The sequence below is a fragment of the Natrix helvetica genome, assembly GCF_964273705.1.
Source record: "Natrix helvetica genome assembly, chromosome: 5".
NCBI lineage: Eukaryota > Metazoa > Chordata > Lepidosauria > Squamata > Natricidae > Natrix > Natrix helvetica.
In genome coordinates, this window is record NC_138551.1 from 153184541 (window position 1) to 153210992 (window position 26452).

The 26452-nt window shown below is 46.4% G+C and overlaps 1 protein-coding gene across 6 annotated transcripts in view; it reads left to right on the top strand.

Moving 5' to 3' along the window:
* PLEKHG5 (pleckstrin homology and RhoGEF domain containing G5) overlaps window positions 1-26452 on the top strand; it is a gene marked incomplete at its 3' end in the record, with an annotated part of 35648 nt that overhangs the window by 1620 nt on the left and 7576 nt on the right. For 3 of the 6 annotated variants that reach the window (XM_081954908.1, XM_081954910.1, XM_081954909.1), the window contains 13 exons: window positions 7874-8003; window positions 8772-8874; window positions 9086-9140; window positions 9664-9755; window positions 10879-11015; window positions 11576-11739; window positions 18910-19101; window positions 19845-20021; window positions 20386-20481; window positions 20853-20903; window positions 22498-22647; window positions 23657-23767; window positions 25211-25360. In XM_081954908.1, the coding sequence (XP_081811034.1) occupies window positions 7961-8003; window positions 8772-8874; window positions 9086-9140; window positions 9664-9755; window positions 10879-11015; window positions 11576-11739; window positions 18910-19101; window positions 19845-20021; window positions 20386-20481; window positions 20853-20903; window positions 22498-22647; window positions 23657-23767; window positions 25211-25360 (1521 nt within the window). In that variant the 5' untranslated portion in view covers window positions 7874-7960. Of the gene's footprint in view, window positions 1-4130; window positions 4510-6529; window positions 6686-7873; window positions 8004-8771; window positions 8875-9085; window positions 9141-9663; window positions 9756-10878; window positions 11016-11575; window positions 11740-18909; window positions 19102-19844; window positions 20022-20385; window positions 20482-20852; window positions 20904-22497; window positions 22648-23656; window positions 23768-25210; window positions 25361-26452 lie in introns of those variants that run through there. The other 3 variants (XM_081954906.1, XM_081954905.1, XM_081954907.1) reach the window with 3 other exon arrangements.

Consider the following 26452-nt stretch of genomic DNA (forward strand, 5'->3'; position numbering starts at 1 on the left):
TGAATGAATGCAGAATAACAGAGTTGGAAGGGACCTTGGAGGTTTTCTAGTCCAACCCCCTGCTCGAGCAGAAGACCCTACACCATTTCAGACAAATGGCTGTCCAGTCTCTTCTTAAAAACCCTCCGGTGTTGGAGCAACCACAACATCTGGTAGCAAGTAGTTCCACTGGTTAATTGTTCTCACTGTCAATAAATTTCTCTTTAATTCTAGGTTGCTTCTCTCCTTGATTAGTTTCCACCCGTTGCTTCTTCTCCTGCCTTCGGGGGCTTTGGAAAATAAGTGGACCCCCCCTCTTCTTTCTGGGGAGCCCCTCAAATACTGGAAGATTGCTATCATGTCACTTCTAACACGCACATCCACAACCACAAATTTAGACATGGGATATTTCCAATTTGCAGCATGGAAGGACTCAGCTTGCAAACAGGAATGGCAGGTGGTCCTCAGGTTATGACCGAAGCCCCAAAGTTATGCTGCTAAGCGAGGCCTTTGTTAAGCGAGCGGTTGAGCGGTCCCAGCTCCATTCCTTGGGGTGACGATTTTCTCGACCACACGGCCCATCCACCCCAGCCAGGGCCCCTCTGGCTCTCCTAAGGGACGTCTGCAGACTCCTGCCAAAATGCAGAGGTCCGACCCAGGTCAGCCCCTCGTAATGTGTGAATTGGCTGCACGCCAGCCCTTCCCTCGGCCAGACCCGGGCGCAGCGCTGACACCCACAATTTTCCTGGCGGATTCTGCCGCCAGATCGTAATTTGTGTGTCTGCAAGCAAATTAGACTGCCTCTTCCTGTAATAAAACCACATTTTATTCTCCCCCCGGTTGAAGAATCAGCTGCGTTGAAGTTTTGGGGGTCCTTTTCTTAAAGTTGGGCTCTGTGTGTGTGTGATGTTTTAAGCCCTTTCCAGACCTCGCTGCTGTTCTCCCCACCCCCCCACTTTAAAATAGTCACTTTGGCTCACAATTTCCCCTTCCCTCCCCTTTTATTCATTGGCGTTTCATTTGCGAATTGTGAATTATTCCCTTATTGTTGGCTGCTAAACAAAACGGTTGTTAAATAAGCTTCGGCCGCATTTTACGACCTGGCCGCGGCTGTTAAGGAAATCGCTGCCACTGTTAAGTTAATAACCTGGCTGTGACTCTTTTCCCTGTCTGCAAAGGTCTTCCCCGCAGACCACAAGAACCTTGCAAATTTGAAAGTACAATCCTTCCCCCCCTCTTCTTTACAGCCTGAGAAACTAGGGAGGGTCTCTTTTGAGTCTCTTTCTCCACTCGTCATGCAGCTGAGGGCTATGCGGTCTCTTATCTGACTCTTCCCTTGGCTGTGTCTCCTTTTCTCGTCTCCCAAGGTCCTTCTCACCCATCCCTACAAGAATTCTTGCAAGTCTGAAAATGCAATTCTCCCGTGGTCTCCTGAGAAACTAGGGAGGGTCCCTTCTGAGCTTCTTAACCCCTTCCAATATCCAGGGGGAGGTTATGGAGTCTCTTATCTGACCGTTCCCTTGGCTGTGTCTCTTTGTCTCATATCCCAACGTCCTTCTCATCTAGGCCTACAAGAATCTTGCAAGTCTGAAAGTACAATTCTCCCGCGGTCTCTTTGACAGGCTGAGTAACTAGGGAGGGTCCCTCCTGAGCTTCTTGCCCTGTGCATTAAGTAGCTCTGGACTATGCGGTCTCTTATCTGACCCTTCCCTTGGCTGTCTCTCTTTTCCCTGTCTCCAAAAGTCTTTCCCACACACTTCCACAAGAATCTTGCAAATTTGAAAGTACAGTCCTCTCCCTTTCTCCTTTGCAGGCTGAGAAACTAGGGAGGGTCCCTTCTGAATTTCTTGCCCTGTCCATTGTGCAGCTGTGGGGTCAGCTGTCTCTTATCTGCCCCTTCCCTTGGCAGTGTTTCTCTGCTCCATCTCACTTACGACTACAAGGACCTTGCAAGTCTGAAAGAACAAATCTCCCCCCGCCCCCCATCTCCTTTACAGGCTGAAAAACTAGGGAGGGTCCCTTCTGAATTTCTCCCCCCTTCTATTATCCAGCCCTCGGCTCTGCTGGCTCTTTATCAGACTGTCCCGTGGCAACGTCTCTCCTCCTCCTCTCTCCCACGGCCCATCTGTCTTGGCATCATATCCGCACCTTGAGCTCCCCACCCCCTACCCTGATGATGCAGAGCTGCGTTTCCCTCCTGGCACCCACAGGTGGCGCTGTGTGCTCAGAGCTCAGGCATCTCCAGGCGCAAAGGATTGTGGGAAAATCTCAAGCCCACATCTGAACCCTTGACAGCTGTTTCCGAAATGGAGCTTTACAGCCCCCCCAATGTTGCCATGGCAACAAAGAACAACAGAGGAGGTAGGTGTAGACTGAGCATGCTCCAACAGGCTTCTCAGGAAGGGAGTGTCCGTTGTCCCTCTGCATGAGTCACTGTTCTGGGGTTTTATGGGCTCAGCTGGCCAGATTTAGTCATCCCGGATCTTCCCCTGATGACACAGGGCTAGGCTTCTTAAATGCAAGCTGGTCCTCGATTTACGACCACAATTGAGCCGAGCATTTCGGTTGTTAAGCGAGACAGTTTGGCCTCGTTTTGCGACCTTTCTCGCCACGGTTATTGAGGGCATTGCCGCAGTTATTAAGGTAGTAACACAGTCGTTCAGTGAATCTTCCTTTCCCCGCCATCGACTTTGCCTGTCAAAAAGTCAGACAAGGGGATCCCGTGACCTTGGGACACAGCGACCGTCGTAACTACGAAACCAGTTGCCAAGCCCCCCAAATTTTGACCCTGTGACCGTGGGGATACTTTCGTGGCTGAGGCTAGAACTATCATTCCCCCGTCTCCTGGTTTCCGCAACCGTCATAAATCTGAGTCAATTGTCCAGATTTTGATCACGTGGCAAACTGCCCCCCCCCCCCCGGAATGCTGCAACGGTTGTAAGTGTGAAAGTTCCTTTTCCCACAGCCATCGTAACTTTGAACAGTCACTAAGTGAAGTCAAGAGCCACCTGTAACTTTTAAAGAAACCTAAAAAATTAAATCTTCTCAAAAAAATAAAAATAAAACCTGCCTCTTAAAGAAACATTTAAAAAACCTTTTTATTTTTTTAAAAATACGTTTAAAAAAAATCTTTTAAAGGACCCTGCAAAGTATCATTTTTTTAAAAAGACACTAAAATATCTTTTTCAAATTATCTTTTTTTAAAAGACACTAAAATATCTTTTTTCAAATTATCTTTTTTTTAAAAAGACACTAAAATATCTTTTTCAAACCATTTTTTTAAAAAAAGACACTAAAATATCTTTTTCAAATTATATTTTTTTTAAAAAGACACTAAAATATCTTTTTCAAATTATATTTTTTTAAAAAGACACTAAAATATCTTTTTCAAATTATATTTTTTTAAAGACACTAAAATATCTTTTTCAAATAATCTTTTTTTAAAAGACACTAAAATATCTTTTTCACCCCATTTTTTAAAAAAAGACACTAAAATATCTTTTTCAAATTATATATTTTTAAAAAGACACTAAAATATCTTTTTCAAATTATATATTTTTTAAAAAGACACAATATCTTTTTCAAACTATCTTTTTTAAAAAAGACACTAAAATATCTTTTTCAAACCATCTTTTTTTAAAGACACTAAAATATCTTTTTTCAAAATTATCTTTTTTTTAAAGACACTAAAATGTCCTTTTCAAACCACCTTTAGGAGAGAGCGAGACAAACATTATATTTTTCTCTCTCCGTCTCAATTCCTCCCAACCTCCCCCAAGCCTGCAACGACCACCTTGTGGTGGTCTCCCCCCCCCCCCCAGTTTTTCTCTCTGCCCAAGCCCCTTCTCCTTGCGCGTGTTGGGCCGCGTTTTGTTTTGTGCAAATGCAAAGCGACCCTCACTTGCTGGGCAGGGGGAGAGAAGGGGAAATAAAATACCCCTGGGGGGGTTGGATTTCTCCAGCTCTGAGTCGACCCCCCCCCCCAAAAAACCCAGCCTTGGCTTGCAAGGACACAGTCCAGACGGTCGGTCTCTCTCTCTCTCTCTCTCCCCCCCCCATCAGCTGTAGCGATTGCGCAGCGCCTCCCCACGGCTGCCTATCCTCTCCAGCTGCCCCCGGAAGCTTCTCCCCCTTCTCCCCCCCTCCCCGCTAAAATCCCTGCTAAGCCCCCGAGCCCAGCTTCCAGCCCCCCCCCCTCTTTTGCCTTGCCAGCCAGGGGGAGGGGGGCTTCCCAGGCCGGCCGCTGGGGGAGCAGCGGAGACAGCAGCCAGCCAGCCGGCGCGTAAAAACGCAGCCAGGGCCGGGTGAAATGAAGGCAGCCGGCCAGGGCGGCTTGCAAGCTCGGGCAGGCAAGCAGGCGGAGATCCGTCTGGCTCAGCTGTCGGCTGCCCTTCCGGGCTGCTGCCTCCTCCTCCCCAGCCTCCCCACCCCCAATTGCCGCCGCTGAGTCAAGCCCCGGGCAGCCCGAGGCGGCGGCTGTAGCCGCATCCAGAGCGCCCCTGCGCGCGCCTTGCTTGCTTTGCCGGCCAGGTGAGTCTGGGGGCTGCTCTTTGCTTTCCGCCTCCCCCCCTCCGAGCCTTTGTTCGCTTGCCTGCGGCCTTCCAGCCTCGCCGTGGCTGAGCCGGCGCTGAAAGCCGAGGGGGAGGGGGGCTAGGGGGCTGGGGGAAAGGAGAGGAGGGGTCACCCAAGATCAGGCGCGTCCGGGGAACGCGGGTTAGCTGGAGAGAAGCGACTCGGAGCTCGCAAGAAAGCAGATCGGGGAGGTTATTTTTTGGGGGGGGGGTCCTGAGAGGATGGGATCTCTGCTCTGAACCCCCCTATCGCCCACCCATCCCCCCCAAAAAAAACCTGGATTCCTGTGCATGGATGAGGTTTTGAAACGGGGAGGGGGGTTAGATGGCTGGCAGGCAGGAAGGCAGGGTCTCCTCCACCCCAGCAGGGAAAGGACGGAGGAAGCCGGTAGGAGGTCGTGGAGTGAGAGGCTCCCTTGCGCAGATCGCAGGGGAATGCAGCTTAACTGGGCAGGAGCGACTCAGAACTCGCAAGGAAGCAGATTGGGGATGTTTTGGGGTGCTGGGAAGGGGGAGGTCGCCTTCTGGACACTTCAAGCTGTTTCTCAACCCCCCCCCCCAATCTGATTTTTTTCCCCTGTGCATGGATTGGGTTTGAAATGAAGAGGGGGGTGAAGGCTGGCTGGCAGGAAGGAAGGCAGCCAGAGTCATCCACCAGAGGCTGTCTGGGCAGATTGGAGAGGCCAGGGCGGCTGCCCTCCACCCTTGGCTCAACAGGGTTAAAAGCCTGGTGGGAAAAAAGAAAAAATCATATTTTATTGGCAACTAAAGAGAGCAGACAACTCCCCCCCCCCCCACTCCCTCTGTCTGTTAAAATGGGATTTTGGGAATTCTGCCCAGGCCGGTTTGGAAAAAAATATATCTCTTTTTGAAGGAAGCAGCGGTTGGAGGTGGAGGGGAAAAAAACCCCAAAATAAAAATTGGAGGATCAACCAAGAATTCAGATTTTGTTTCAAAATTTTACAGGCATGCCAGGAGATGCAGGATGAATGTTTCCCCGTTTTGAGGGGGGATGATGGTCTTTTTAAGTTTCCAAATCAGGGAGGGGGAGTTGTCTCCTCTGGGTTGGCTGGGAAAAACTGAATTTTGAAAGCGGGATAAAAATATGGAGGAATTTTGGAAAAAGGTCCTTACTGTGACCTGAATGACGGAGAAATTTGGGCAAAGTATTTTGGCCCTGCATGTTGTGTTGTGTTGTGCTCTGCTATATTTTGTTTTGTATTAAAATGTGGCCAAGAATATATCTTGATCCTGGCATATTTTATATTACTTTATTTACAAGCAGTCCTCGACTTACGACCACAACTGAGCCCAAAAGTTTTGTTGCTAAGTGAAACATTTCTTAAGTAGGGTTCCCTCCCCATTTCTTGCCGCAGTTGTTAAGTGGATCACTGCAATTGTTACATTTGTCAAAACTGTTGTTGAAATGGATCTTGAAAACAGCGACCAACGGCCATTTTTCACACAGAACGATTGTGGTGGAATCATCACAGTCCCGTGATCAAAATTCAGACGCTTGGCAACTGGCTCGTATTTATGACGCTCGCGGTGTCCCGGGGTCCCCTTTTGCGACCTCCTGACAGGAAAAGTCATGGGGGAAGTCGGATTTGCTTAACGACCACATTACTAACTTAACTGCGGCGATTCACGTAACTCCTGTGGCAGGAAAGGTCGCAAAATGGGGCAAAACTCACTTAGCAACGGTCTCGCTTGACATCCGACATTTTGGGCTCAGTTGCGGTCATAAGTTGAGGACGACCTGCAGTGAAAGGCCTCAGGGGTGCAGTTACAAAGGTCTAAGCGTTGTGTGCGGATTGGAGAGAGCTGGGTGAAGTGAGGTGATGGGGGGAATCGAACTCACCACCCACGCAAATTGGGAACAGCCACTTCAAATCCTGGAGCAGGTTCTTCACTGAGCATGGGGATGGATTAGATGGCCTCTGAGGTTCCTCCCAGCTTATGGGGTGTTTTCTAAGTAGCGGAAAACGTGAGAGGTTGGAGCGGAGTTCTTGAGGACTGTGCGATGATCAATGGATGGAACTCGGCCAGAAGATGCCTCTTCCTTGACTTGTATGCAAGAGAGAGAGAGAGTCCTTCCTTTATTTGAACACCAGAGAAAGCTGCTTCCTTCACAGGTGTCCATCGTTCACTTGCAAGAGAATGCCTTGCTTCACAGCCGGCAGTGTTATTATGCCTCCTTCACCTAGCTGCAAGATAATTTCTCCTTTGAATGTCTGCAAGAGAATGCCTCTTCTTTCCCTTTCTGCGATAAGAATAGCCTTTCTCATGTCTGCGAGAGAATGCCTCTTCCTTCTCATGCCTGCAAAATAATTTCTCCTGCTTCTCCTGTCTGCGAGAGAAGGCCTCTTCCTTCTCATGCCTCTAAAATAATTTCTCCTGCTTCTCCTGTCTGCGAGAGAAGGCCTCTTCCTTCTTGTTTCTGCAAAATAATTTCTCCTGTCTGCGAGAGAATGCCTCTTCCTTCTTGTGCCTCTAAAATAATTTCTCCTGCTTCTCCTGTCTGCGAGAGAAGGCCTCTTCCTTCTTGTTTCTGCAAAATAATTTCTCCTGTCTGCGAGAGAATGCCTCTTCCTTCTTGTGCCTCTAAAATAATTTCTCCTGCTTCTCCTGTCTGCGAGAGAATGCCTCTTCCTTCTCATGCCTGCAAAATAATTTCTCCTGCTTCTCCTGTCTGCGAGAGAAGGCCTCTTCCTTCTTGTTTCTGCAAAATAATTTCTCCTGTCTGCGAGAGAATGCCTCTTCCTTCTTGTGCCTCTAAAATAATTTCTCCTGCTTCTCCTGTCTGCGAGAGAAGGCCTCTTCCTTCTCATGCCTGCAAAATAATTTCTCCTGCTTCTCCTGTCTGCGAGAGAAGGCCTCTTCCTTCTCATGCCTCTAAAATAATTTCTCCTGCTTCTCCTGTCTGCGAGAGAATGCCTCTTCCTTCTCATGCCTCTAAAATAATTTCTCCTGCTTCTCATGTCTGTGAGAGAATGCCTCTTCCTTCTTGTGCCTGCAAAATAATTTCTCCTGCTTCTCGTGTCTGCGAGAGAATGCCTCTTCTTTCACTTCTCTGCAAGATCGTTCTTTTTTCTTCTTATGGATGCAAGAGAATGCTTCTTCCTTCATTTGAATAGCCTTTAGAAACCTAGCTCTGTTTATCCCTATCTAAAACAAATAGATCACTGACCATGTTTCTATCACTAACTTTTCCTTAACTTGAAAAGCGGTCTAAAAATAAGACACACGCACACCGCCCCAGGAGGATTGTAATTCGTAAACCGCCATCTTCCCTTCTCTCCCCTCCTCTGCCCCCCCTCCAGGTCTGCCACCACGCCAAATGTGAGCAGCTCAATCGCCACAGCCCCCTGCACTTGTGCGAAGAGTGTGACGGGCAGATCCACGGGGCGATGCACTTTGACCGACATATCCGCTTCGACCTTCCTCCTCCAGGTGACCGCTGGGACAGAGCTCTGTTTCTTACGCACGGCACTCTTTGTATATTGACTAGCCAATAACCTGGCCTTGCCCAGATATTTACCCCCACAGTATTTTTCTCCAGCGAGTAACGTCATCTGCGTACCAAGTTTGGTTGAAATTGCTCGAGGCGTTCCAGAGTTATGCTGGAACATACGTACGCACACAGCCGTTTTTATAGAGAGAGAGATTTGTCCAATTTTAAGTGATTTTAAGTGACAACAGAGAGGTTGTTTCCCAACCAAACTAACCCTGAATCGTTAATTTACGAGACAGGCAGCAAATAAATTCAACACCTAAATAAACCTTGGCTGCTTTAAGATGGATGGACTTCAACTCCCAGAATTCCCCAGTCCGCCATGCCCGTTTTCAGTCTCCTCCTCCTTAGAAGAGCAGAGAGATCGCAGAGGAAGGGATTGCAAGAGAATAAGGAAAGGAATGCATTCTCACCATGGAAATTCTGGGAGTTGAAGTCCGCCCGTCTGAAGGTAGCCAAAGGTGGAGAGGCAGTGATGCAGAGGTGCCAGTTGGTACGGTACAGGATTCGCACCCGCTGCAGAATTCCGTCCATGCTTCGGAAAAACGAGCTGCCCCTCGTGGCGTCTGAAGCCTTTTAGGAATCAAATGAAGAGAGTCAAAAGAAATGTGGACGGATAAGGAATCTCTCCGAGGGAGGAGTAACGTGTGAATGCGACTCCCAAGTCCCAATGCAGGGATTAACCGCCCCATCACTCTTATCCTCAGGGTCTATCCTGGCGCGTAACGTCTCCACCCGTTCCTGCCCGCCACGCACTAGCCCGGCCTCCGATGTGGAAGAGGACGACGAGCTGCTGATTGACGGGAGAGGGTGAGTGCAGGGAAGAGCTGTTCTGCAAACATCCCCGCACTTCAGAAAGCTAGCTCCTCAGGGCCAGCCGATCTCATTTCCTGCAGAGCTAGCTTTCAGAAGGAATGGAAATATTTTTTTTTTCACCTCTCTTTTGGGAGGAAGCGTCAGAATGGGCAGAGGAGATGCTGTGTTGTAACCCCAATTCTGTTTTCTTCCTTGTTTCTTGCAGAGAAAAGCGAAATTTAGCTCGGAAGCCCAAGAAAGGAACAAGGAGACACACGGATGTAAGGCTTCTACCCAGAATCTATAAATAGATAGTCCTCAACCGTTTAGCACCTTTTGAATGGGATCCGGAGGCCAAACTGCAGCTCTCGCAAGATTATCAAGCCGATAGGGCCCCTCAGTGGTCATCCAGTCCAACCCCCACTGCTCAGACTTATTTCTCCTGTAATGGCTGTCCCCAATCCAACAGATGGGTGGAGGAGTCTTTCAGCTTCTGAGTCGCCTATAAAAAAAGGCAAACCGTTTTTAAGCTTTAAATCCACACTAAATCCTTGTTCCTCAAAGTTAGACACTTTAAAGATGGGTGGACTTCAACACCCAGAATTCCTCAGCCAGCTGGGGAATCCTGGGACTTGAAATATCCACCCATCTTAAAGGGGCCACGTTTGGAAAACACTGTGCTAAATGACTCTGTGTAAGACATCTTCCTTTAAAAAAAAAAGCTACTTAAAAAAACTACTTTAAAAACACGTTAAAAACCTAACATACCAAGTTTAAAAAACAAAAGTTATATTTCTTCTCCAGGATCCCAGCAGGGAATATTTCACTCTGAAATTTGATTTGAACGTGGATGTCGAAACAGAGATCGCCCCCGCCATGAAGAAGAAATCCTTAGGGTGAGAACGGTTTCCGTGTTGTAATTCTCTGACCCATTTAAGCCTCTCAAATATTTCCGAATAATTCTCTCTCTCTGGGCACAATGAGAATATATCTGCCGAACAAAACTCCGCATCGGGGACAGGAAGGGCAGACGGCCAGTAAAACATTCTTCTGGTTCCATTCAATAGCCCAGTCTCGCAAGGGATTATGGAGTCGTTAAAAGAAAAATAAGATTCTACAGGTAGTCCTCAGATGGTGCGGTGGCCTTGAGGGGGAGCTCTCGCTTCACAATGAGGAGGCTGTGAGTTCGATCCTAGGCAGAGGCAGATATTTCTCTCTCTGGGCACAATGAGAATATATCTGCCGAACAAAACTCCGCATCGGGGACAGTAAGGGCAGACGGCCAGGAAACACTCTGCTAGCTCCATTCAATTGCCCAGTCTCGCAAGGGATTATGAGGTCGTTAAAAGAAAAAGAAGATTCTACAGGTAGTCCTCGATTTACGACTGTTTGTTTAGTGATCGTTCAAACCTACAATGGCACTGAAAGAAAGGGGAGTTAGCACCATTTTTCACACTTACGACTGTTGCTATATCCCCATGGTCACGGGATCAAAATTGGCGGGTGCTTGGCAACTGACTTGCATTTACGATGGTCACAGTGATCCTGTTTTGTGACCTCCCGGCAGGCAAAGTTCAACGGGAAAGCCAGGCTCACTTTACGACCTTGTCACTAACTTAACGGCGGCAGTGATTACACTCAGCCGTGGGTGCAAGAAAGGTCGTAAAATCAGGTGGCGATTTGGTCCACAAATTTGGCTTTGCTTACCAACAGAAATTCTGGCCCCCGTTACGGTCGTAAGTCGAGAGCTGCCTGTACATTATCTAAATAGAACAAATATTTATTCAACATCTTTGCTGCCCATCTCATATCTAAATGACCCTAATCAATTAATTAGTCATGGATTAAAATATGCATTGATTACTTAATAAATTAGCAATAAATAAAATTAATACATTTAAAATAACAATACACAAAAAGCACATGTTTTCACAGGGGAGTTTGAGTCTGATATTCTTTGGGGCCAGATATCTGTCTGTCGAGCGCTGTCACCTGTTGAATTTCTGCCTGTTTTTCCAGGGAGGTTTTGCTTCCGGTTTTCGAACGGAAAGGAATCGATTTGTCGAAAGTCAACATTTATTTGGACCAGTCCAACACCCCGCTGTCACTCAACTTTGAAGCCTATCGCTTCGGAGGACATTACCTGCGCGTGAAAGGTAACAGCGGGATTCGAGCTTAACCTTAGTCCTTGACTTACGACGGGTCGCCCAGGGTGGACTTCAACCCCCAGAATTCCTCAGCCAGAATTCTGGGAGTTGAATTCCACCCATCTTCAAGTTGCCCCAAGATTGAGAAACTTTGCTCTACAAAAAGGAGGGAAAAATCGAGATGGATGTTTCTCTGGGTGTGGGGAAACTGACTAGATCACGTTACTGTTTGGAAACCCACCCCCGAAAAAAAGGAAAACCTCCAGAGGGTGGGAGAGAAACGATGGATTGACAACCCATTTCTGGCCAGAGGGTTGTTATCAAGGACTGTCAATCATCATTTCTCTCCCGCCGCCTTGATATTTTCCAATTTTCTCCCAAACAGAAATGTGATCTAGTCAGTTTCACCCTGCCGGAAGAAATGATGTCACCACAATATTGAATAATTTCACCTGGGTCAGATCCAGAGGGCGTCTGCTTGGAAAACAGAGAAAAGGATGAGGCCGCTAGGAATCGGCTTTCGCAGGAAGCGGTCCACATAAATCACATTTTCTTTTCCTCTGTTCCAGCCAAACCAGGAAACGATCTGAAGGTGGAAGAAGGGGTGAAGGACAGCAAATCCCTGAGTTTGCCCATCCTGCGCCCAGCGGGCATCAGCCCCTCCTTCCTCGCCACCCCGTCTTTGGATCGACTGGAGCAAATCTCGCTTCGCCGGGAGAGTGCGGACATCGGGGTGAGTTGGGGGGGCAGGTGTGGGGGTGGCATCCCCATGTCCAGAAGCAGCTGGATCAGGGACTGACCCGTCTGTTCCGACCGAGGCTTCTTCCCAAGAGCCTGAATTCAACTCCTGGTCCCAACAAAAAACCCTTTTGTTAATTGACGGTGAATTCTGCTCCTTCACCTCCAGCAAAGTCTTTCCAGGGAGGATTTACGGTCACAGAACTTCTCTGGCTTGGAGAGCTGCCAGGCAGAGATCTGCAAAGTCTCCAAACCAATTAAGCGAACTAATTGTCTCCTGCAAACTCCACTCCCCTGTCGCTCCTCTTTTATTCCCTCTGGGAGGGGCCATTCATCGTCCATCTGTGGCCTTCCTCCCAAGTAGACCCCTGTTCTTTAGCTCTTCCCTTCGTCTGGCCACTCTGCGCATGCGCACACTGGGAACAGGCTCCAGCTGTTCTGCCTCTCCGATGTCTGACTCCGAAGGCAGCTGATAACTGTCAGACGGCTCTGGCCCCCTCTCTGCCTCCGACACAGAGCCCTCACCAGAGCCTTCCCCAGACTCCAGGACCTCCTCACTGACCAACTCTGCTGCCATATCCGCTGACCACTGGCGGGCCACAACACCATCAGGGAGAAGGAGCTGCATTCAGGGCTGTTGTCTGGGGAATGGACTACCTTGTCTGGACATTGTTCCCTTCTCAGGCCAAGGTGGAAAATGCCTCCGTTGGAGATCCATCAAACGTTTTAGGAGTTAGAAGTCCTGTTCAAGTTGCCCCCCCCCCGAGGGGTTTTAGGGATGTCTTACCCCCACAGTATTTTTCTCCAGAGAGCAAGTCATCTGTGTACCAAGTTTGGTTGAAATTGCTTGAGTCGCTCCAGAGTTATGCTGGGACACACTTACACACTTTTTTCATTTTATTTTTAATACATTTAAATTTATCTTTATATTTAATTTACCTTCAATTTTATCTTTTATTTATATTTAATTTTATTCACTTTTTATTTATTGTATTTATACTTAACTAATATTTTATTTTAATTTATATTGTATCTAATTTTATTTTCCATTTATTTTTATTTTTCATGTATGCTTACTTTTACTTTCAACCTTTATTTTTGATGGACATTTAGTGTTATTTTATTTTTAAAAACAGAGCTTTCCCTGCGCTATAACTCCTGGTGACCTCCAACATTTTGGGCCGTGGCTTAATTTTACAATTCAGCCTATTGTCCACGTACTTAAAAGGCTTTTGATTATTTGTCATTCAAGGCAAAAGGGCAAAAATTACAACCTAGTGCAGGGGAAAAATAATTATAATTCAGAAGTGACTTGTCGTTGCCTCCTAGGTGAGCCGTTTGGTTCCTATTATTTGGACAGTAAATAAATTCTTTGAGTGATTGATGGGCATATATCAGATCCTTGTTGCTGCTCCAGAGCATGACCTTTGGAGCCTATTATAAGTTTCCACAAAAAGCAGGAAGTGCCAACACCTGGCCATCCTGGTGCTCGCTTGAAAATCTGTACTCCGCCTGCATCGACCGAGTCTTTGCGAGGTGAGCTTCCCGTCGCTTTGCAGCTGAGCCACTCTACTCTGTCGGATGCCTTTTTGAGTAAAACGAGTGCTGCAAAACCCATCCTCCTCCCCACTTAAGATCATTTGAATTCTCTCCCCTCGGCTGAGTTCGGATTCAGAGCTGCAACATCTCATCCCAAAGGGCACAACTCTCAAAACTTGGCTCTCTGCTGTTTGGATGCTGGAAAAACAAATCCCTTCGTCGAAAATCATGCGGGATTAGAGGACCCAACGATGTTCAGTCCGAAGTGGAGAAGGTGGGACCTTCCGACCCACAGTGAGGGGTCAGTGCTGCATTATGCCCGTTTCCAACATCTACTGGACGAGCCCTTCGGACGAGAGCTGACCGTCACACCGGGGTTTGTCGCCGCTCGAATTCAGCTCTATAATTCTCAATCCAAGATTTCTGGAGTTCCTTCCTGGCTAGCAAAAACAAGCAGGGATTTTTGCCACGTTTCAGAAGAAGTCAGTCAGAGCAATCCCGAAGGACAAAGGTGTCCGGTCCGGGACGATCCACACGGTCAGCCTGGATGTCAGACCTCCGAACAGTATGTAAGTCTGTATTTGCTGGACCGTTTAGGCCTAAAAGAGATCAGAAATCTGAGTTTGTTTAGTGTAGCAGAAAAAGAGTGTTGTGAAGCTGCTACAAAGTTAACTGACATTAAACCATCTTTGCGTGACACAGAGAAGGCAGCTTCTAAGGTTTTCAATCAGCTGGTCATGGGCCTTGTGTGAATCCAACTTAGGTCTTTTTTTAAAAAAATCAAGAATGAGCCCAAATTTGGCTCGCTTTCTCTTCCAAAGCACCTTTTGAACCCAGTGCAAATTGCAAGGTCCCTACTTCTTGTTGGCAGAAGGAAGTGTCAAGAATTAAGGCCTCGTTTTAACGAAAACCAGGGTGTGTTTTATTGGTGACGGATAAGTTTTCAATTTGGAGGAGGGGCTGACATTTGGGGAATTGAATTCGGGTTGTCTGGTGGGTTGTGGATGCGAAACGGATGATGGGTCCCTGTCTCCTTCGGCACAGTGGTGTGGTGTTAGTGGTGTAATGTCAGCCTGGCCTACCTCACAGGGCTGTTGTGGGGGGGGGAGTAGACCTGTGCTGCACTGAGAGCTCCCAAGGTTGCAAATAAAAAGGAAAAATGTGTATATCGCTAATAAGGACCCCCTGAAGTGGTGGAGAATTCATCACTGGGGTGGTTTCAGTATTTATTTACTTATTCTTCATCTTCCTTCCTTTTTCTTTTTTTCTCTTTCCCTCCTCTCCCCTTTCCCTTCCTTCCTTTCTTCCTACCGCCCTCTCACCTACCTACTTCCTTTTTCTTCCTTTCCTCTCCTCTCCTCCTCTCTCCTCTCCCCTTTCCTTTCTTCCTTCCGTCCTCTCACCTACATACTTTCTTTCTTTCTTTACCTCTCCTCTCTTCTTTCCCTTCCTTCTTTCCTTCCTTCCGTCCTCTCACCTTCTTTCTTTCTTTCTTTCTTTCTTTCTTTCTTTCTTTCTTTCTTTCTTTCTTTCTTTACCTCTCCTCTCTTCTTTCCCTTCCTTTCTGTCTTCCTCCTCTCCCTTTTCCCTTCCTTCCTTCCACCCTCCCACCAACCTTCTTTCTTTCTTTCTTTCTTTCTTTCTTTCTTTCCTTTCTTCACCTCTCCTCCTCTCTTCTTTCCCTTCCTTTCTGTCTTCCTTCCGCCCTCTCACCTAACTCCTTTCTTTCTTTCTTTCTTTCTTTCTTTCTTTCTTTCTTTCTTTTTTCTTTCCTTTCTTCACCTCTCCTCTCTTCTTTCCCTTCCTTCCTTCCTTCCTTCCTTCCTTCCTTCCTTCCTTCCTTCCTTCCTTCCTTCCTTCCTTTCCCTTCCTTCCTTTATTCATTCAGCCAGCCATTTCTCAACCAATTTTGGCTGCCCGCCAATGCAACCTTAAAAGACACATCACATTGTTTTGAAACTATAAAGCTGAAGCTGACGAAAACATTTTCTTAAATTTTTATTTTGTGTTTGGTTCCCCTCCAAACAATTTTTTTAGGGTTCTTTGACAGACTGCTCTTTTTCAGCCAAAGCAGCTGCCATCCATCCTGTATTCATTCATTCATTCATTCTCTCTCTCTCCTTTCTCCCTCCTTTCTCTCTCTCTCTCTCCCCACCCTCCCTCTCTCTTATGGTGTAATTTTTATTTTCTTCATGTGTGTCAGAAGGCATAGTTCATTTAGTTTGCATTATGGTTCTTTAAACACTGATAGCTTTACAAGTTTTTACAACTTTACAACTTTCCACCTGTCAGTTTTATCACTTTATGGTTCTTCGAAACTCTTGAGGAGAACAGAGTCGGAAGGGGCCTTGGAGGTCTTCTAGTCCAACCCCAACGACACTGAAAAAACCCCCATTTTTTTCATACTTACAACAATGGGAGCATTCCCGTGACACGTGATCAAAATCTTGGCCACTGACTCACATTTATGACGGTCACTTAAACAGCCGTGTCCCTAACTTATCAACTGCAGGAATTCGCTTAACAGCCGTGGCAAGAAAGTTCCTGAAACTCACTGAACAACGGTCTCGCTTAGCAGCAGAAATCTTGGACTCAATTATGGTCGTAACGCGAGGACGCCCTGTAAATATTTGCCTCGGAAATAAAGGGGAATTTTATCCCGAGAGGATTCCATCTATATAATTCTATAATTTTATATTTCCTCTTTTTCGCTCTGCGTTCGGTTCACTGATCGTATTGATCCAGGCTCGAAATAAACCTAGCTGTGTAAATTTGTCGAAGGAGCAAAACCGACGGGGCACACCCATTTTTTTTTTCGTTTTTTTTGACGTGGCAAGCAAACAAACAGCAACACACACAAAATAAACCCCAGGGGCCAGAAAACGGTCAGCAGGAAAATTCCCTGCAGGACGCTGGTTGAGAACCCTGCATGTAGAAAGCTAGCTCTGCAAGGAAAGCGTTGCGTTGCATCCTCTTACTCCGAGGACTTCTGCTGGCGAGGATTTGTTGAAATTACGGCTGATCCTATTTAAGAGAGGGGAATTCTGGGAGTTGAAGTCCACATGCGCTCACTGGGGAACGATGGGAGTTATTGCATTCCGGATGGGGAAATTCTGGGAACGGAAGTCTTTATAATCTACTTAGGGAATTCCGAGGGTTGAAGTCCTCGCCTCTTAAATTTCGTTAAACATCTTAGTAGGTTATGTATTTGTAAATGTATTTATGACTATATGAAATGGACATACAAATAGATACATATAAATGTTATGATGTTATAGGTAGGTACTGTAGATGATAGATATAGATTGATGAGAGAGAGAGAGATGATATAGATGGATGGATGGATGGATGGATGGATGGATGGATGGATGGATACATGCATACATACATACATACATAGATGATATAGATAGATGAGAGATGGATAGAGAGAGATGATAGATGATAGATGGATGGATAGATAGATGATAGATGGATATATATATAGAGAGATATATATAGATATATAGAGAGATAGATGATAGACATAGATAGGTGGATGGATGATATAGATAGATGATAGATGGATAGAGAGATAGATGATAGATGGATGGATGGATGGATAGATAGATAGATGATAGATAAATAGATAGATAAATGATAGATGATATAGAGAGATAGATGATAGATCTAGATAGATGATAGATGTAGAGAGAGAGAGATGGATGATAGATATAGAGAGATAGATGTAGATAGAAGATGAGAGAGAGAGATGATAGATATAGATAGATGGAGATTGATAGATAGATATAGATAAAAGAGAGGATAGATAGATAGATAGATAGATAGATAGATGATAGATAGATAGATAGATAGATAGATAGATAAATGATAGATGGATATAGAGAGATAGATGATAGAGCTAGATGGATGAATGGATGGATGGATAGGGAGATGATAGATCTAGATGATAGATGTAGAGAGAGAGAGATGGATGATAGAGATAGATATAGAGAGATAGATATAGATAGATAGAAGATGAGAGAGAGATGATAGATATAAATAGATGGAGATAGATAGATAGATAGATAGATAGATAGATAGATGATAGATAGATAGATGATAGATAGATAGATGATAGATAGATAGATAGATAGATAGATAGATAGAGGGATAGAGATAGATAGGTAGATGATGATAGATAGATAGATAGATAGATAGATAGATAGATAGATAGATAGATAGATATAGAGAGATGATGGGGAGAGAGATAGATATCTCATTTTTAGGAACAAATGGGTTTGTACTTGATAAAATGTACATTACATAAATATAGGCAGAATTGTAATTGTTTTAACAATATTCCTTTTTCTAGATACAAATTTCTGCGTGCTTGAATAATATTTACATTAGATAAGTTATAGGAAATTGAACTGTTGTCGTAATATTTTTTGTAAGAAACAAAATTGTTTGCCCTTGAACAATATTTACATTAGATACATATATATAAATTTGTACTATATATATATATAAATATTATATTTTTTTTCTGTTGTGGGTTTCCTTTTACACTTTTTTTCAATATAAAGAACTTTCAATAGGTTTCCTTTTTAAAGAAGTGTTAATAATAAAAACGTAAGATGCATAGACACTACACGTCATGCTCCACTTTACAGCTTCAAGGTCTCTAGTTGTGAAGCTGTAACACACTAGCCACCATTGTGGGTTGAAAGGAAGGCTTAGCCTTTTCCCCCCAGCATCCAAACAACAAACCAACAATGATGGTTTGAGCTTCCCTGCTCTGGTTTGCAAGAGATTCAACTACCCAGATTGGAAGTTTGATATATATTTTTTTTCATTTCTTTTTTTAAAAATAGTTTTTATTAAATATTTTCAAGTTTAAAAACCACAAACACAAGAAAAAAAATGCAAAAACAAATAAAAACACAAACAAACAACATAACCATATAATTTTGCAACTCCCTGTATTGGCATGTATATATTCTGCTTTTGCAGTTTATTATTTGATTATTACCTTCTCGTAGTTCTTAACGATTCTAATAATAATAATATAACAATTATAATAACTATATTATAATACAACGGTAGAGCGCATATAATCAAATTTTACATATGTACATTTTTCTTTCACAGTATAATCCATCGTTTTTAAAACTTCTATTTCTTGTTTTGGCTTCTGTTCTCTTGCCAATTGTAGAGTCTACTCCAGGTTTAATAACACTCTTTTTCTTTTAACCCCATGGTCATCCTATCCATTTCAGCACATTTGAGTATCTTCCTGATTACCATTTCATCTGGCCGGTGGGTAGTTTTTCTGTTTCCAATTTTGTGCAAAAGCGATCCTAGCAGCGGTTAGTACGTCTAATGTTATATATCGATATTTCTTATTCATCTCTGTCTCTAGTATACCTAATAAACACAATTCTGGTTTCAGTGCGATCCTCTGTTCCTTGATTCCTTCCAGCCAGTCCTTTGATTTTAAGCTAGGATTTCCTGGCGTGGGGACATGTCCAGATTGATGGCTACGGCTTTTTTCGTTTCTAAATGGCATTTGGGGGGTTTCTCCCCCTCTTCTCCTGCCCCCCCCAAGTCTGCCTGTCTCTGATCCTCTTTCTCTCCCTTGCAGGGATCTGGACGGCAAAGGAAGAACATGAATGAATTTCTCGGTGATGCCAGGATCCCAAATCCAGACCTTTTGCCTTCCGCAGCTGCGGCCCCTTCCCCAGTGCCCAATGGGCCGGACACGCGGAAGAACCGGGGGGCCAGTCGTTTCAGCGGCTTCTTCGGGTCGGGCAACAGCGGCAGTTCGTTCTCCAGGGTGTGTTTTCCCCCCCCCTCCACGCTTTATGGCCAGCCTGCACCCCAAGTTTATTCCGCTGCAGGGGGGGAAAAAAAGGATTTTGATCCCTTAGTTGCCTGGGACTTTTCTTTCCCCCCCTCCGCTGAGATAGAGCCTCCCTGTGGAGGAGCAGAGTATCAGGAAATGGGGATGGGTTGGGGAAGGGGGGGTTGGAGGCAGGAGGAATTGGGTTGGGGGTTCTTTGGGCTTTTTTGAGGGGCGGGAAGGAAAGGAGAGGAAGGGAATTGGGCGGAAGGGAAAAATACAAGGGAAAAGGAATTGAATGTTTAGGTGAAGGAAATTTCCTTTTTCCCTCCCTCCCTTTCTCTTTCTTTTCTTCCTCCCTCCCTCCTTCCCTTCCTTCATCTCTTCCCTCCCACTTCTTCGTTCCTTCCTCCCCTCGCTCTTCTTCCTTCCTTCCCTCCCTACCCTTTTCTTCCTCCCTCCCTCCCTTTGGATCTTTCCTCCCTATTCGTCGTTCGTTCTTTCGTTCCTCCCTCCCTTCTTTCTTTTCTTCCTCCCTCCCTCTCCTCTCTCTCTTCTGCCTTCCTTCCCTACCCTTTTCTTCCTTCCTTCCTTCCTCCCTTTCTATCTTCCCTCCCTCCTTTCCTTCCTTCCTTCCTTCCTTCCTTTCTCCCCCCTTCCTTCTTCCCACCCTCCCTCCCTCCCTCCCTTCTCCGGTGTGGCTCTCTCTCAGCTCCCCCTCTCTCTGCCCCCCACAGGAGCTGGACAAGACGGAGCAGCTGGAGGCCAAGCTGCAGTCCTACGGCCTCTTCGGCCTCCCCCGGCTGCCTGACCAGCTGCGCTTCGACCAGGACTCCTGGGAGGACGGAGAGGAGGAGGACGAGGCCTGGCTTCGGATGGAGGAGAGCTGGCAGCAGATCATCCAGGGCACCGAGGTAGGCTTCCTTTCCTTCCTCTCTCTCTCTGTTCCCTCCCTCCTCTTTCCTTTCCTTTTCTTCCTTCCTTCCTTCCTCTCTGCTTTCTCTCTTTCTCTGCTCCCTTCCTCCCTCTCTCTCCTTCCTTTCCTTCCTTCCTTCCCCTCTCTTTCTCTCTCTGCTCCCTTCCTCCCTCTCTCTCCTTCCTTTCCTTCCTTCCTTCCTTTCTCTCTGTTCGCTCCCTCCTCTTTCCTTTTCTATCTTCTTCCTTCCTCTCTTTCTGCTTCCTCCCCTCCTTCCTTCCTTCCTTCCTTCCTTCCTTCCTTCCTTCCTTCTTTTTTCTACAAGACGATTAAGATTAAATCTAATGACGGTTTGTTTCCAGACTTTGACGCGACGCCAGTGTCACCAGCAGGAAGCAATTTGGGAGTTGCTCCAAACCGAAGCGTCTTACATCAAGAAACTGAAAGTCATCACGGATGTAAGTCCGCAGTTATTCCCCCAGAAGCTTTCCGGTGCCCAGTGCAAATCTTACCACAGGGTTTCTCCCTTTAAAGCTGTGTGGACTTCAACTCCCAGAATTCTGGGAATTGAAATCCACCTACCTTAAACGTTGCTGAGTTGGAGAAGCACTTTCTAACGGATTAATTCATTTATTATTATTATTATTATTATTATTATTATTATTATTATTATTATTGCATCAACAGAAGTGTATCACAGCGGCCAGTTGTTTCGCCGGATTTGGCATTAATTACTAGTCGGGCCCCACCCAGGGGCTTATTATTATTATTATTATTATTATTATTATTATTATTATTATTATTATTATTATTTTCTTTCTCTCTGCAGCTCTTCCTGTGCTGTCTTTTAAATTTGCAGGATTCGGGTCTCTTGTGCGAGGTAAGCCCACCCCACCTCCCACCCCTCACCCCCATTCAAAGCTCAGTGGGGACTGTTTGATAATCCAAAAGATTCTTGATTGTGCAGAGATGGACAAACTCACCTTGGAGTTAAGGGACAAGGAAGGCTCCGAATATTACACAGTTTGGGGAAAGTGGCATCCGTGGATAAATAAGGGGAAGATGAGACGTACAGCTTAGGAAAAAAGATGCACAGATACAGGAACAATTAGGAAAGTAATAAAAAATGTGTTTGAATAACGAATGGGTATCTTAGCACGGTCAAAAAGGATTGCAACTTATGCAAAACTATTTTTAAAGGTATTTGTATTCTAAAGTTTATAATTTTCAATAAAGGTTTAAAAAGCTTTTTAAAACAACTCAGCTGGGAAACAGAGGGCTGAATTCCACCATTGGCTCAAAGTCACACTTTCCAATTTGTGGATTAAAGAACAGAAATGTTGCCTCCGGCACAAAAGTCGCGTTTATAGGCATATCTCATATAGGCAGTCCTCGACTTACGACCGCAGCCGAGCCCAGCATTTCCTTTGCTGAGCCAGGCAGTCGTTAAGTGAGTTTTGCCTCCTTTTGCAACCTGGCTTTGCTGCTGTCGTTAAGCGGCAAGTTAGCAACACGGTCGTTAAGTGAATTAGGCTCCCCCCCACTTGACGTTGCAAAAGGGGATCACGTGACACACCCCCCAGGGACGTTGCGACCGTCACAAGTACGAGTCCGTTGCCAAGCGTGGGAATTTTGATGATTTGACCCGTCAAAAAACAGTTGTAAGCCACTTTTTTTCAGCGCCGCTGTGACTCCAGACCGTCGCTAAGCGAAGCACAAAAGAGACAGGATTAAAATGTCAAATTCCTTCTTTTAACCATCTATTACTGCATTTTTATCGAGATGAGGGAAAAATCTTTACCTCGAAGGTTGAGGTGGGGAAGGGATTTCGAAAGGTTTAAAATAAGCCGGGGGGGGGGAAGGATTTTAATTTTAATTTTCTTTTCCAGGAAAGGAAAACGAACTGGCCTTAAGCTGCCCTTTTTTTTTAAGGAGTTTTATTATTTTTCAATTGCAAAAATAAGCCTTCCATCTTTCCTGACGCAGAGTGTCGTCTGGGCACAAGCATCTCTGTTCCTCTTTCTTTTGCCACCTCTTCAACATTCATATTAACAGGATTTCCCTAAGTTTCCTATTACAATATATCAGGGGTGCCCAAACTTGGCAACTTTAAGACTTGTGGACTTCAACTCCCAGAATTCCCCAGCCAGCAGAGCTGGCTGGGGAATTCTGGGAGTTGAAGTCCACAAGTCTTAAAGTTGCCAAGTTTGGACACCCCTGCAATATATGAAGCATTTAAACCTTATAAAAGTCTCCCCTTTTCTCCTTCCTGTCTTCTAGTCATAATATATCAACTTTAAACACCCATCGTTCCCAAACTCCTTTTCTTTTTTTCCCCTCCAGCCATTGGTAAAAAGGCTTCCCAAATCATAGAATATCCCGTTTGCTTTTTCTCCTTCGTGGCTAATGTTAATCTCTTCGTTTCTGCACGTTCTAATATTTTCCTTATCGTTGTTCTTTTTTTTCCCTTTCAGGTGGAAGCAGAGCGACTTTTCAGCAACATCCAAGAAATCATCCGTGTTCATTGCAGGCTCTGGAGGACGGTCATGGCCCCCATTTTGGAGAAGGCCCGGATGAACCAAAACTTGCTAGATCCCACCGATTTGTCCGAGGGGTTCAAGACGGTGAGGGGGACGGGGGGGGGAGAAGAGGGCTTCTTGAGTGGGTGGGTGGTCTTAAGAGGCCCTTACAGTATGCTCAGAGGGCCTGTGCATTTGGAGTTGAGCTTGGAAGGAGATGTCTGGCCTGGGGAAGAGGAGAAGAGTCAGTATATAAACAGAGAGGAAACCCCTCTCCCTTCTAGAGCTGATGACGTAACCCAGTTGGTCGTGAGATGTCTGCAAGGAAACCACCAAGCTCAGAGAGTACCAAGGACCCCGCAATCCTCCTCTTCTTCTTCCTCCTCCTCTCCTTCTTTCTTCTCTCCCTCCTTCCTTTCCTCTCCTTTACCTCCTTTTTCTTTCCTCCTCTTCCTCCCCCTTTCCTTCCTTCCTTCCCTCCTCCTCTCCACAAACCCCTCTCCCTTCTAGCACTGATATTGTTTCCTAGTTGGGTCATGAGACATCTGCTAGAAAAGCCACCAAGCTCAGAGAGCACCAGGGACCCCACAGTTCTCCTCTTCCTCCTTTCCTCCTCCCCCTCTTCCTCTCTGCAAATCCCACTACCTTTTAGCACTGATGATGCTACCTAAATGGGTCATGAGATGTCTCCAAGAAAATCACTCAGAGAGACTCAGGACCCGACAATCCTCCTCCTCCACCCCCTCCCACTCCTCCTCCATCATTCCATAACCCCACCTTGCTGTCTAGCACTGATGACATTACCTAGTTGGGTCATGAGATGTCTTTAAGAAAACCATCAGAGTATCAAGGACTCCACAATCCTCCTCCTCCTCTTCCTCCTCCTCTCTGCAAATCTAACTCCCTTCTAAGCACTGATGGTGCTACCTAGTTGGGTCACGAGACGTCTGCAAGAAAACCACCAGGCCGAAGTATTTATACAGCAGCAGAGAAGGGAGAAGCAACAGCGCAGTCTGATGCCCACTGAGCGCTTAGGCAGTGATAGATAATCCCAGCTTCTGACCGCCTCCCTAAACCATGGTTTAACTCTGGGTCTCTCTCCCCCTCCCTGCAGTTCGGCTCCCACTTCCAACCTTACATCCGTTACTGTATGGAAGAGGAAGCCTGCATGGAGTACATGCGGAATTTGCTCCGGCAAAACGAACTTTTTCGCCTGTACGTGACGGTAAGGAGAAGTTTAACTTTTATTTGATTTCTAAACCGCACCCTCTCCCAGAAGGGACTTGGGGCGGTGTACAGTCATATTTAAAAACACAATAAATATACATAAATATAAATATAAAAATAGATATAGGTGTGGCTAGAGGAGGTAACATATAATTTACTGTACAATAATAGTTAAAGTTCAGATTTAAATTTTAAAATGCATTTAAAAACTACCCCTAAAAACTATCCCAGGATAAAATGTTTGCCAGGAGGTATAAATGGGACTATAAATGGGCCAGGCCAGCTAATTGGAACAGGTGGGTCTTAAGTTTCTGTCGGAAGGAGCGGAGGTCGGTAGTAGTTCTGATATCGGGGGGGGGGGGGGGGGGGAGGTCATTCCAGAGGGTTGGGCCCATCACAGAGAAGGCTCTACTCCTGGGCGCCGCCCGTTGGCATTGCTTAGTGGACGGCACCCGGAGGAGTCCCTCCCTGTGGGAGCGAATTGGTCGCAGGGATGTATGAGGTAGGATGCGATCCCGCAGGTAACTAGGTCCTGAGCCATGGAGCGCTTTGAAGATGGTGATCAGCACCTTGCAACGCACCCGAAAAACCACAGGCAGCCAGGGCAGCTCGCGCAGGAGAGGTGTTACATGAGAGTACTCCCCATGATAGCCCGCGCGGCCGCATTCTGGACCAGCTGTAGTCTTCGGGTGCATCTCAAGGGGAGCCCCATGTAGAGAGGAGAAGCAGGGATGGATGTGTTATGGCCGGCCAGAAGATTCGGAAAGTGAGGAGGGTTGGGGAGGAAGAAGTCTTGGAGTCTGGGGGAGGCTCGGGCGAGGGCTCTGTGTCGGAGGCAGAGAGGGGGCCAGGGCCGTCCGGCAGTTATCAGCTGCCTTCAGAGTCGGACATCAGTGAGGCAGAGGAACAGCTGGAGCCTGTTCCCAGTGTGCGCATGGGCAGAGCTGCCAGACGAAGGGAAGAGCTAAAGAACGGGTCAACTTGGGAGTAAGGCCACAGGTGGACGATGAATGGCCCCTCCCAGAGGAAATAAAAGAGGAGCAAAAGGGGAGTGGAGTTTGCAGGAGACCGTTAGTTCGCTTCATTGGTTTGGAGACTCCTAGTCGAGTCCTTCAGATCTCGGCCTGGCAGCTCTCCAAGCCAGAGAAGGTCTGTGACCGTAAATCCTCCCTGGAAAGACTTTTCTGGAGGTGAAGGAGCAGAATTCACAGGAAATTAACAAAAGGGGATTTTGCCGGGACCAGGAGTTTCCTTCAGGCTCTTGGGAAGAAGCCTCGGTTAGAACAGGATGTTTCCCCCGAGGCCGATGCAGAAAGTCCTCTACTTACGACCCCCAGTACGGCGCAGAATCTGCTGTTTCGGGACTCCGAGTCCGCGGGGTCTCCTTTTCGGTGGCCTCCGTTGGTGACGAGATCCTCCTAATCATCCCTTTCTCTCGCAGTGGGCCGAGAAACACAAACAGTGCAACCGCCTGAAGCTGAGTGACATGTTGGTGAAGCCGCACCAGCGCCTGACCAAGTACCCTCTGCTCCTGAAGTCCGTGCTGAAGAAGACCGAGGACCCCGAGGCACGAGAAGCCATCGTCGGCATGGTAAGTGGGCAAACCAAGTTCCCGGGTGACGGCTAGAACGCGGGAGGGTTGGCGGGGCCTTTCACACGCTGCTTTAATGAAACTCACCCGGTTGGGCAACGCAAAGCAAGCCCAAGGAGCGAAGGATCAGAGTGTGGATCAAGGTGCAAGGTCTCCTGCGCGAGCAGGGGGTTGGGCTAGATGACCTCCGAGGTGCCTTCCAACACTGTTATTCCGTAATCCCAGATCCATTAACCAGTGGAAGAAATTGCCTTCAGAAGTTGTGGCAGCTCCATCACTGGACAGCCATTTGCCCTGGGTTGTAGAGAGTCTCCTGCCCGAGCAGGGGGGGTTGAGCTGGATGACCTCACGGGTCCCTTCCAACTCTGTGATTCCGTAATCTGCATTTTCCACAGCCGGAAAAGAAAAAAAAAAGGGCCAAACCAGGTTGGGCAGCTGAATGGGAGGAAAAGTCTGAATTGTTTGCAATCCTCCCACCCTTTGCAGTGCTGATCTCCTCTTACCCGGAAATAAGATCAGTAAATAAGATAAAGGGAGCAGAGAATCGCTGCTCAAAACGATTCTTATTCTCTTTCTTTTTCGGGAGGGGCTGATAAGAAAAGAGGGAAAAGCCTTCGTGGCCTTTGATAAGCCGACTTTCTCGGTTAGGACGGAAGGCCTGCCGGTGGGGATTCAGAAAGCGTGGGGGGGGGGGATTTTCTACACTGCCCCGAGTTAATCTAGGGAACTTCCTGCCACTGGACACCAATTTTGAGAGTGGGCTGATTTTATTTTATTTTATTTTTTGCCTTGAACGGGCAAAAAAACCTTTTTTGGGGGGCAATTTTGTACTCCGAACACCAAGACAGAAAAATGAAAGAGGCCAAATGCAATTAAGCAACAGAAATGAATATTTCAGAGGGAGTTGGAATTGGGCCAATCACTGGGAGGCTGGGAGTTCTAGTTCCTGTTTGAACATGAAAGCCAGCTGGGTGACTTTGGGCCACTCACTGGGAGGCTGGGAGTTCTAGTCTCACCTTAGGCATGAAAGCTAAGTGGGTGACTTTGGGCCACTCACCAGGAGGCTGGGAGTTCTAGTTCCTCTTTAAACAT